This window comes from Amphiura filiformis, chromosome 11, assembly GCF_039555335.1.
Source record: "Amphiura filiformis chromosome 11, Afil_fr2py, whole genome shotgun sequence".
In the NCBI taxonomy this organism is placed as follows: domain Eukaryota; kingdom Metazoa; phylum Echinodermata; class Ophiuroidea; order Amphilepidida; family Amphiuridae; genus Amphiura; species Amphiura filiformis.
In genome coordinates, this window is record NC_092638.1 from 6,957,666 (window position 1) to 6,970,587 (window position 12,922).

Sequence of the window (12,922 nt, forward strand, 5' to 3'; positions counted from 1 at the left end):
TTTTTTTGCATGGTTTGAAAAAGTGAAGAAAAAAAAAAAAAAAGAAAAAAAAAAAAGGAGAATAATAGGCGGTACCAAAATAAAAACACAAAATTTGTATGTATAATTCAATTTAATTCACAATTTTTCATCATTTTTATACAATTCTCCCCTTTTTTCTGTCACTCTGGGTCAAAAATAGTCTATTGTTAACCCAATTTTTTTTTCACCAACGCCTTCCGTCTACCGACGGCCTTACATGAACCTATGGCCATGACGAGCGGGGGGGGGGGGCACCGGCCCCCTGGCCCCCACTAGCTACGCCACTGCTAGTCATCAATGCCTCCATCGGCAGTAGATAGCTGTACTATATAGTAAGTCATTAATGTACCATCAGCAAGAGATAGCATCGCCAGTAAGTCATAAATGACCCCATCATTGCCAAGAAAAGTAGATAGCATTACCAGTAAGTCATAAAGTCATTATTTTGACAACATTTTTAAAATGTTGTTATAGTGTTTTAAAACGTTTTTATGACCCTAATATAACCCGATATTTATTAAAACGTTTATCCAAAACATGTTTATAACACGTTTATAACATTTTAAGAACATTATTTGCTGGAAAATCATCAATACTCCCATCACTAGCAAAAACAGATATCATTGTCAGTAGTCATTAATAACCCCCTCAGTACAGGCCCTAGTAGATAAGCATCGCTATAGTAAGTCACCTTTATGCACTCATCATCAGCAGTAGATAGCAATACTAATAAGCCACCAATCCACTCAGTAAAATATAGCATTAAGTAAATCATCAATGCTCCCCCTGCAAAATGATGCAATTAAGTTATCATTATCACAATTGCATCGCTCACTGCAGCTATTGAAGTATGAACTACAAACTTTCCGCGTACTCCGCTATCCGCTCCCACCGCTACGCGGCGCAGCCGCTGTCATCAGGGCGCCGCCTTTGCGTCCCCTGACAACACGTTACCAAGCACGCGACTCGCAGTTAGCCGTCACTGATGTGGCTGAGACACGGGGACGAAAAGGCATCGAGGGGATAATTCGACATAAAAGTGGTGGACTGTCACTGAAGAGAAACGTTTGGGCATGGGGTTTCGGGGTTTATTTTGACCAAATATATTTTTATTTCATAAGGAGGATTCGCGACTTGTGAAGATATAACTGTGCACTGAAAAAGCGATAATTAATAAAGTCAAGAAGGCTAAGCTCGAAATTGAGAATGACAACTAGAAAACTCAATTTTGTCCACAATGACGAAATCTGGTAAGTGAATATGAACACCATTTTCTTTCTATAAGCGCAACATTTTTATATTTATTTTTTATAGTGTACCTAAGGCCGTGTAAAATTAATATTTTGGTTCTCGTCCCCTCCCTCCTCAATTTCTGGGATTTGTCAGATTTTTTTTTTTTTATAGATTTTTCAATTTTTTAGACTTTGGAATGATTTATGAAATCTTCATACATATAAATAAGTTTATTAGAGAACAAGCATCACTTCCAAGTCTTTTTGTGGTACTCTAGGGGTTTATCCCTCAGAATTTCACATTTGAAAAAAAAAAAAAAGGGCCACATCGTTTCCTCAAGCACTGTTGGAGAAGACCAAAAACTACTGACAATGCTAATTTTACATTGGAAAAAAACAAAACAAAAAAAACACCTCCCTCCCTCATCAATTCATGAAAATCCTCTGGACGAGAACCAAAACATTAATTTTATACGGCCTAATGGTAAATGTTCTGGTCTTTTCAAATTCTAAGCATGATGAGTGCACGGCAGAGTGATCCCGTTTTCATGTTTTAAAATCTGTATATTCGCCTCCACTTTAGCAATGTACGTAGGTAGGCTTATACTTTCTTTTTTTTTTACTAAGAAAAGAATAAAATTTAGTTTATTGTTTTGCAGTAACCAGAATAATTTGTTATTTTATAGCTTTTCATGTATAATACTAATAATATTTTCCCTTTACACAATAAAGGTGACTTAAAAGTATAAGTAGGCCTAAGCTCTGTATAATAATTTGTTCAAATGTATACGCAACTAATTACGCCGCAACAATCACACTCATAGAATTTTTCGTTGGCATTACACAGTAAGTTGATGTAAGTCGTTGCGTCAACTTTCCGAGTAATGCCAACGCGTACAATTTTGAGTAACGCTGACTCGATATCATTATGTTGGTCGCACTCATTTGCACTTACTTTATTGAGTTGTTACAACTCAGAAAATGAAACTAGGTTAGCATAATTTTCTAGAGGTGTGCTATAGTATACAAAATTTTGCACTGATTACAAAAATAAATATTTGAATACTGCTAATTGTGCAGAAAATGATCCAATTACGTGAATTAAGTAACAAAGTACCAAATTGGAATAACTCAAAACAATAAGTACCAGTAACTTAATATGAACGAGTTACATCAACTTACATGTTGAGTTACAATAACTCAACTAATTGGTTCTTTGAACCTTGTTTATTTTCTAAGTTCCCTGAACTTGAATTCAGAAGTTGGCATTACTTAAAAAGTTGACGCAACGACTTACATCAACTTTTAAGTAATGCCAACAAAGTTGATTAGTTGACGGAACATTTTGAGCTTTTTCAGCATTTTTTAAGTTCGGATAACTAAAATGAATTTTGTTTTGGCAACTTTTACACTATTTTTGAGTTGTCCAAACTTACTCCTTTTGAATTGCGCCAACAAGGCGAACAAGTCATTTCTATGACTGCAGTTGCAAGATTTTGAACATTTACCATCAACTTCCTACAACATGTATAACCTTTTCTTCTTCCTATAATGTCTTCCTTTCCTCCATGTCTTAGGCTACATCAATGGAGCATTATTATAGACATACAATGGGGTTTATAACCGTTGTTTACTATTAATTGAAGAAGCGCTCTAAAGTTACGAAGCTCTTTACGAGTAGCTCCGACTTGATTTATTTCTTCAACGATCATATTACTCTTTTGCCATGGTGACATTCTGTACATATTGTGTCATGATAAAAGAATCACCATGGCAAGGTTTATAAATGAGCTGGGATAATGCATAGACATGTCCAAACCACAAGTTTTCTTTTTTTTTTTTTTGGGGTGGGGGGTGCAGGACTTCCAAAACGTAGACCTTTTCGAAAGAAAAGTGCACTTACTGGCGCACAGACTTTGTTTTTCGGGAGGATAGTGGACTTTTGTGGTTAATCTTTCTTGAGCGATCAGAGTTAGAGTATACATGTGGTATAGTTGGTAAACTAAGAAAAAAACAGGTCCTACTCGTCGGACTACCTAACACCTAGAGAAGATGCAAGGACGAGGAGGGTTAATAGAATAATGGAAATAATCCCGTCCCGAGAATCCCGTCGCATCTATTCATATACATAGTCCTTTTGTTCGCAAGTACATCAATGCATAGATACCGCGTATAGTTAATCCGATTATTATGTCACTTCAACAACGAATAGACCATGCTGTGTGTTTTGTCGAAGGGAACTGTATTGTGTTATTCTTTTGTCTGCCTGTTTTTTCGCGGAAGGTTTAAAACGGGTGATGGAATGCAGTTTAAAATGTCCGCCAAGGCCGAATCATTTCACATTTTGAGTGCATTGTAGCCGACGGCTACCCAACTAAAGGCTGCTAGTCAGGTGTAGGAATGCGTGTATTTGGATTCGTCTATAGGCGGCGCGTATTTTGTTTTTGCGAGGCATTTTACCGCAATACTTTGGTTTAGTTTGTGTCAAAGTTAAATCAGCAATCGATCCCTCTCCCCTAAATCGTTTGTTGCACTCTCTTGATGCTGCGTACTTTGAATAAACATGTGTACATGATATAATTACCATTAAATGGCCACATGTGTCAAATTTAGTCTTTTGGTAAAGGGCTCGTGATTGTTAGAAGACAATTTATACAAACTAGCGGGATAGCTTCGCGCGGGTCCCCGCTGGATGAGTAAATGGAAGCGTTCACTATAACAGGAAGAATTACTGAACAGGTAGAATCATTGAAAAGGTACATTTTATTTATCTAACTAACACATATTTGTCCCGAAAGTATATGCGTTTGTATTTTTGGGACAATTATGTGTTAGTGCAGTATAAATAGCCAAGAAATTACTTTTACCAATTACGAGTCTTCTTCCAAAAGACAATTGACACCTATGGCTGCTTTATTGGATTTATATTGTAATATAGGCACTATATGTTCACAGGTTTATTCAAAGTACGTAGCATCAAGACAGTGCAACAATCGGTTCAACCATTTGTCACAACTACATTATCCGTTGCAAAATTTAGAGTGTGACTGCATCAATTTTTGGCAATGCTTAAAATATCAAAATGGTGGAAGTTTTACAGTAATTTGTATCATTCCGACGGATCATAATTTCAGTACACCAACAACGCATTCGTTGCAGTAGTAACTTTAAACGTAATTCTTTTACCAACTTATTTTGGTTTTGATCACATGTTTCAGGAAAGACCACGTCAGACATGAGTTGCATTCCTTACGCCAGTGGCCAAAGAAGTGGGGTTACTTAACCAAAGAGTACAACAATCTCAACAAGCAACTCGTAGGGGAACCGACTACACCCGACAGTTCACGAAGTCATATCCGAAGACGAGGATCTTCAGCGTCTGTGTCATCAAGAAGATCCACTCCACGATTAACAGCAAAACCAGTGGGAAATCATCTTCCAAATATAGCATCGTCATCGTCAGCAGCTGTAGGGTCGCAAGAAAGGCCCAAATCGGCGAGAAGATTGTCTGCACAGATTGGACGTTCAAGCGATTCCTGTCAGTTGCCTGCCATAAGTCGACGCTCAGGTACGAGTCAAAATGCTAAACGTCCCTATTTAGGGCCACATTGACGCAACTCTTTCGGATGAAATCAGGTTGGGTTCATGTTATCACCCATTTACACATAGGAGGCTACGGGAGTTCAAACCCAGCAAACACGAAACGTTTTTAAACTGGTTATATTTTGGGTTTTGATTTTGGTTAACAGGTTTAAATAACATTAAGAGAAAACACAAGAATATTTCAAAATACTTGATGCAAACATTTTTCATTTTTGTAGTGGCGTAGCTAGGGGTTGTGGCGCCCAGGGCTAAGGAGACATAATGCCCCCCCCCCCAATTTCTGAAACAGTTGTGCGCGGAGCGTGAACAAATTTGGACAAATAGGGCCTATTTGTCCAAATTTTTGCGCGCTCCGCACACAATTGTTTCAGGAAGGGGGCATTATGTCTAGCCCTGGGCGCCACCCCTAGCTACACCACTGCAAAAAATGTTTTTGAATGTTATGAAAACGTTTTAAACCCTTTTTATACCTCGACATTTAACCTTTTTCTGGCAAACTTTCTCGAATAATGTCAAAAACGTTTTGTTTGCTGGGATTCTCCCAATACTGGCAAGAGTGCCGAGTTGGACCCAAAATCATTTCTCGTCTGCAATGGCAAAAAACACGACTTATTCACTGAGTTTTCAACTTCAGGCTTTTGGTTGAATCAATATTAGTTGAACTTTTGTCTTTGGGAATCCGTAACTTTGTTTTCATTTCACTTGATATTGTTTTGCATTTTGAATCTCTTCCACAGAAAGTAAATCCACAGCAACGCCTACTCCAAAACCTGAGCCAAGTATCCAATTCATGGGCACTGTCGCACCACACCCACCACCACTACCACCAAAGTTCCCTTACACTACCGCTGGAGAAGTCGGTTGGAAATCCACGTTACGTGAAAATCAACTTGAAGTTTACGGACGTTACGCGCCAAATGCAAGAGGGCAGCACGGCATATTGAAACTGTTGAAATGGCCTCAGCAGGGTCTCTGATGGGACATGGAATATAAGCAGTGTTTATATCTGGGATGAACTAGTTTTGTTTGAAAGTTTACAGATGTTTCTAGTTTGCAGTAGCATTGTTTGTCTGATGATAATGAACGTGTTTGAAGTTGTTATAGCAATGTTTTACGTTCGGCTCACGTGTTTGAAGTTGTTAGAGCCATGTTTGTGATTATAGGCTGCCAAAGTATTCCAAGTGAAAATAGTGCTTTTATTTGTGTTTTCCTGAACCAGTGGCTCTGAACTAGGAAGAACTACTATACACCGCAAGTTACTCAAAGCTCAGAACTATGGTAAAGCTAGAATGCTGCATCTTCTGAAGTAGATAATCTTTTGAATCTGCTTTACATTTGATATCCGATTCAGCATTATAGTATTTTGTTTTCTTTTGCATTAATTAAATTATTCCCATAATTTTTCTTACCATAAAATTTCTTCCAATTTGATTTTGCTCTACTAACATTAATTTCCTATTTTAATGTAAAATGAATAAAAATGTTGATTTTATTTATTATATATCGTCATTAGGTGTGTTAAATTCATTAATTGCACTGTAAGAACAAAATCAAATGGAAGAAAATATGTTGCTAACTAAAAATAAAATAAGATAAAACCACCACATGTTATTTCAGTGTCTTACAATGCTGATTTATTGCATGTTGCATTGCTTCGTTAACATTTTTACTTAATTACAATCATTATACATTTGATATAGTGAACACATGGCAAGGGTACAAATATATTTTTGTGTTATTTTAACTTATTCACACAAGGGAAGGAAATTTCACTTACAGTGGAATTTTCCTCAAAAGGCACAAATCTAATTTGGTCCTATAGTGCTATTGGTGCACTGATAGGTACCGATGGCTCTTTCTATCCTACCCTGAAAATTTGCTTTTGTTTTTTATTTAAATGAAAAATGATAACACTATGCAAATGTTAATTATTATGCTTGATACAATTTATTACATCACCAGGGTATGATAGAAAGAGTCATCGGTACCTAACCGGACACTAGTAATAGTGCTATAGGACCAAATTTGATGTGGTGCCTAATAACGATACTTCACACACAATAAACTGGGTCTGTTTGGAAAATACTTTTTTGAACAAATCAGTGCTCTGGTTGTGCAAGTCATTCATTTCTAGAGGAATACTTGTATTAGAATCATATTATGATGTCAAAATCAACCAGGGCATCTCCCTGCTTGAAACAATGCTGCATTTCTATACCTGTCAACCCTGGTAAGTCTAGGCCCAAATCAAACCACATTGGGGTGTCTTTAACTCTCTCCACGCTGGTGTCGACTGCAGGTGACAAGTTTCAATTTTTTAACATTAAAAAATGTCAGAATTGTAAATTTTTAAGACCATATTTGGAATCAGCATGCCAAATGTATTAAAATGAATACAAACAATCCTAGTATTGGTTCAGTGATTCTTAAGATAGCTCGTGATATTTTGATAAAATCTCAAACTTTGAAGCCTATGGCCAGCATGCAGAGCATAATACATTACTACCCCCTCCATGAGCAATATGTAAATATGGTTGAAACTGAATTATGCACTCTGGAAAATTAATTTTTAAAGTCGTCATTATTGACACAGAGAGCAGCATCTTGGACTACTATCCACTGCCAGTTACTGCCACAGGAATAAAGCGATTCTATCGTGGTAACTGGATAGTTGTCTAAGATTCTGCTTTCTGTATTATTGACCCTTTGCAGTAGTGGATCCAGGGGCATTTTAGGGGTGCCACGGGCAAAATCTTGCAAAACCAGCCCACTTTCAACACTTTTTGGGTCCTCACACTTTTCAGAATAAATTTTTCAGTTTGAAAATGTCAAAGGTTAACTACGAGGAGGTCATACAAAGTTGGCAAGATATGTTCACATTCCAGAACAGAAGGAAGGAAATTAAATGAAATATAATTTCTAAACATAAACATCGACTTAAACAGCTGCAACAACAGGGCGTAAAGTGGGTGGACAGGATGGATGAAATCCTGTTGAAATTGCAAGTAAATTTAGGAGTTTCTTAAATTAAAATGACTACTTCAAATTGGTCCCAAATTGTGAAAAACTGAATTACCCAGTATTATCTTCTGAAAATCTAATTTTTGGGTTGGGAATATGCAACCCAATTGCTTTTGCTTCAATGATCCTTTAGAAAACCTGGACCAAACTTCCACAAAACCCGGATCAAACTTCCACCCCACCCAATCCATGCAATATTAGAATTTTACACTACCATCATTGCATCATGGAAAGCCAAAGAAATCATTCTGTATTCAATCACTACAATAATGACCAAAAATATATTATTCTATATAAGCACTTATACATACAATTTATACAATAAAATATTACACACCCTTACTAATTACCTTGCCCTAAACCAAAACATCATTGAAGTCTATGAAACTAGCTTTGTTAGGGAGGCAGAGGGTTAAAATGTGGATTGTTTCTTCTATGCTATTTAAAAACATTGAATGCTATGTTGACCCACTTCCATTACAGATGGGGAACGGGGAGTCTGTTATGAAACAAAACTGGTTATGTTAAAATAGGCCTTCACCAATCGTTTGGTTTGTTCCCATTTTCAGATGAAGCAATTGACACAAAGCTATATACAAATTCAAAATTAATTAACAACTGTATAAGTGGTCATTTTCGCCTACAGTTATTTTCGCCAATTGGAGTGAGAGAGACATTTTTGCGATTGTTATTTTGGCGATTGCCTAGTCTTGCCCTATACTTGCAATACATTATAAATACATATATATTCGTGTTAATTTTGCTGATGGCACTCCTTTCGCGAAATCCCTGAAAGTAAAACCCTCGTGAAAATTACCACTTATACAGTTCAAAGCTAAATACTGATATTGTAAATTTTCTAGAATTTGAAAAATTATGGTAATACTGGAAATCTCATGAAAACAAAATACATGTGCTAGTGAGTAACAAACACAAATTCTATTGACAAAACGGCCTAAATAATTTTACAGGAAAACAACACCACCACCATATGGAACTTAAAAAGAATATTTAGAGGTTAATAACTGCGAATCAGTTACAATGGCCGATATATTACCGATGCAAAGTTATTAACCTCATTCATAACCGCTCACTAGCTTTCATCTCTTCACTTTATAAAATATCTTACAATTTGCCTCAAAATAAACAATTTTTACGCTTTTGCCTTTTCAAAAATCGATCAGGCTAAAACAGAACGACCAATAACAGAAGTGCGTATCACAATCTGTGCAAATATGGTAATGCATAATCCAAATACGGTGGCATAGCAGCGCTGCAAGAGTTTGTTTGACGCACAACACGGCACGCGCGGAGGTTACTAATATTTACAATGTACGCTGACAGCTGGAGGTCCACTGTTGTTTATTAGTGACCGTGTTCAGCGCTTATGTTTTCCAAATAAATATAAATGATTGGATCGCATGTTACGCGTATATTAATGAGGTTATGAATGCAATTTAGTTCCCATGCTTACTAATTTGTGATGTGATCAAGCAAAATCAGTCGGAAGTCAGAAATATTGGTTTGTTTTGGAAACACTTTCCATCTGTTCTTATCTTTGGAACTAAATGTTCAATTTCAATGGGGTTTTCTGCCAAATGTAGCTTTAAACAATTATGTAGAAAATTGAATATGCTTGACTTCAGACTGATTATGCTTGATCATACCACATTTGAAGAACATGCTTACTTATTTCTCACAATGTCAAGTACCAGATAAACAGAAATCCACCCACTATACTGCAGCTCGTAATCGGCGGGCCTTATAACATCGCGGATTAATATCAAAATATTTTATTTTGAGAATTGTCTTCTGACATCTCGTCAGAAGCATCACAAAATATTAATTTAATTCCTATACTTTGTCTACATTCTTGAACACACAAAATATAGACCAGACAGGTCAACTATTATTAGCACTCTTAACGTTGGTCTACTTTTTGGCGTAGTGGTAAAAGCCTAGCATTTCCCACCTATTACGAGCTGATCAAACTATAAGTGGAAGGTGGGCTATTCCAGTTGAAATATACACCTTCTGTGGAAGAAATGACCTTATCTCTCATACAAGGGTATTTAAAAAATTCACACTCCCTGTGTGGAAGATTAAGGTAATTTCTTCCATATAGGAGTGTATGAATTTCTACTAGAACAGCCCATTGTTGTGGCTCCTGTGAGCATCAATTCCTGAGTATGGATGTTAATAATTGTTCAAGCAGTGCAACAAGACTAGACCCAAAGAGTACCAACTTCACCATGTTTGATTGTTGGTCATGGAGGGCAAGATTAGCTCTGGATTTTAAATGTGAGCTTGTTTGTATAGTAATACACCCACTTTGTAACATTCAAACTTATATACCATTTTTCATCTTTTTGTTGCTGTGATGTCAGTGCGTATTTCATTTGGCGCTGCTTGAAATTGCTAGCATTCGCTCTGAGTGCTGCCGTACACATGTTTGAAGATGCAGCATAGATGCGAGAACGAAACAGCTGCATCAGCGTGTTGATGTCACTGCCACATCAGGCTGGGAAATGTTATAGATGCAAACTATCATTTGATGTCAGGTTTTTGCCCATAAATGCTGGAGGTACAATGTATACTATTTTGGTCTCCATGCATGACAAACCAATATGGGGATTTACCATGTAGCATTACGACAGGGCACTTTTGAGCCGGTACTCTTTGGGTCTGAGCCCTCTGGTAAAGTTACATGTAAAATATGTACATTTGAAATTATACCAGTACCCACAACATTTCTGTTGAATAAGGAAACATGTTTAATATAATGAATAACAAATCCCATTTTAAGAAACCCAAACATGCAAAGGAATTGGATACAACTTAGTTATTCTACAGAGGAAGCCACCTTGCATCATTACATGTATGTGCCCGACAGTCTCATCTCCCAAGACAGGGGTTCAATAACCTAATCATAATCAATAATTTGACCTTGTGATGTTGTTTGTTGGGTATCAGGGTATGAGTTTCTGTACCCAAATTATGCAAGGTCAGTCAATAAATGTGCCAGCATACTGGAATCTTTCAAGTACTTGGACGTCGGACGATCCTAGCATCCAACATGTCATTTATGTCATCCAGGCCTCCGAACGCAGAACATGAGTTTGGAAGTATGCTTTCAGAAATAAAATATGAGCAGCAGTAAATATTCAAGTCCTTACACAGTAATGTGTGGTGTTAAATGTTAAACAGGGGTGGTCTGATTTTTGGTGTTTTCTCAAACCAATCAGATTCCAAGTTTTGAGTTGCATTCATTCCAGCAGATTGGATATTAAGCCAAATCATATCACAATGGCACATAGAAATGTAAGGGGTGGTGTACCACCATGGATGATGAGGCTACCACTTTGTTCCTTGTACCACCAAAAGAAAACACATTTCACAACATACATTTTCAAAATTAGACTTCAAGTTCCTAGAAAATTTTTTTTAGATCTTACATCAGTCATTATGTTTCAAAAAAAGAGACCATCAAACTAATCCTCACTTTTTGTTAGGGCCTATAATGGTGAGCAATTTTGTGTACAAAGCTCTCACACTTCTTGTGACTTTAAATACTTTACATCCATTACAGTGTCTGGTCTCAAGTTGAGAGTAAAGCCATGTTGAATAATTTTCGCTGTGGCAGTTTCGAATTGTGCACACTAATCAAATTCTGTGGGGCGTATACACACAGTCACACACGCGGAACGGCGATTTTGTCACTACGCTGGTGACGCAATGGCGTAAATGCACTGATGGTACTCTCAACTTGAGACAAGACACGACTATAGATACATTCTTTTTCACTTAATTGCATAACATATAGGCCTACATATATTTTTTCCATACAGTTACATGACTGATGTACATGTGGAGATGGAGAGTTCAGATACAAACCAATTTATATCCATTTTTCTCACTTTGAGATAAATGAGGTAAATATAACTGGTCATTTCAAATATTATAAAGAAAATAATAACAAAATATGTACTACTATTTTTAAAATTTACCTTGGATTTTCTTACAGTAGTAAAGGTAAAGGTAAAGGAGACTATCCTGTAAACAGTGATCGGAGTGCCCATCTCTCTTTCATTGGCGATTGGGCCAGACTGCTCCATGAAATGTTGCTATACATGTAGGGGATCGCTACACCTCCTCTACAGCGAGTCTGTTACCTTCCCAGCATTTAAGAATGCCGGTACCCATTTAAACACCTGGGTGGAGAGGAGTAATCGAGATAAAGTGCCTTACTCAAGTAGTATGTCAATTTAAAACCAGCATTTTAGGGCAGATGTTGGTGGCCTTAACTCAAGTTTAAGTTAACTTAAGTTTTGCATGCATCTGAACTCTTCATGTAAATTCTGAAAACAAATTTGCCTCCTACATATTTATAATAATTGTAATACAGTAAATTGCTGTTAATCTGTGACAAGAGGGTACCTCTGTGATGTTGACAAGGTGCCCTGCACAACGTGTACGGCAGCATAATCAACAATGCATAAAGCACACACACTACGCTTTTCCCATACATACTAAGCTTCACATGCGCCATGATAACATCGCGGTAGTACGCTCTCATCAAAGGTTTACATCAATATAGTATAGCTGGATAAAACATCCACTTGGTACAACATTCCATTGTTATAAACTAACCGCAATACATTTCAGTATAAAATATATATAATATGCTTAGCTGTGGCAAAGTAACTGTTTGGTTAGGGTTTTCCAACAGACCGCTTCCGTAGCTCAGACCCCAGGCACAAAAAATGTTTCCACATCTATCACAAGTTCCTATCATAATCATAGGAACTAGTGATGTTCAAGTTTGAGATATTTTGTAACCCCCCACACCATTAACCTTTCCAATGGCTTTTTAACCCTAACCAAACCAATATTTTGCCACAACCTTAGGCCAAAACAAAAGAATAATTATGTTTACAGTTGCAGATCTAAAAAGTCTCAAGTGGAATGTGTCTTTTTTTCCCCCAAACATATCAGAAAAACATGCATAATTAATCTTTGGTATCCTTTTTTAACATTTTATTGGA

At 36.9% G+C, this 12,922-nt stretch overlaps 1 protein-coding gene across 1 annotated transcript; it reads left to right on the forward strand.

Annotated features, from left to right (window-relative positions):
* The first annotated feature begins 1,227 nt into the window (after positions 1-1,227).
* Positions 1,228-6,325, forward strand: LOC140164278 (uncharacterized). The gene is made up of 3 exons (XM_072187546.1): positions 1,228-1,271; positions 4,472-4,821; positions 5,594-6,325. The coding sequence occupies exons 1-3, from the start codon at positions 1,228-1,230 to the stop codon at positions 5,830-5,832; spliced, it is 633 nt and encodes a 210-aa protein (XP_072043647.1). The 3' UTR covers positions 5,833-6,325.
* The last annotated feature ends 6,597 nt before the right edge of the window (positions 6,326-12,922 follow it).

Coding starts and splice junctions, on each gene's coding strand:
- LOC140164278 (XM_072187546.1), top strand. CDS start 1,228: ATGACAACTAGAAAACTCAATTTTGTCCACAATGACGAAATCTG. Junction 1,272..4,471: donor GTCCACAATGACGAAATCTG/GTAAGTGAATAT, acceptor CACATGTTTCAG/GAAAGACCACGTCAGACATG. Junction 4,822..5,593: donor TGCCATAAGTCGACGCTCAG/GTACGAGTCAAA, acceptor TCTCTTCCACAG/AAAGTAAATCCACAGCAACG.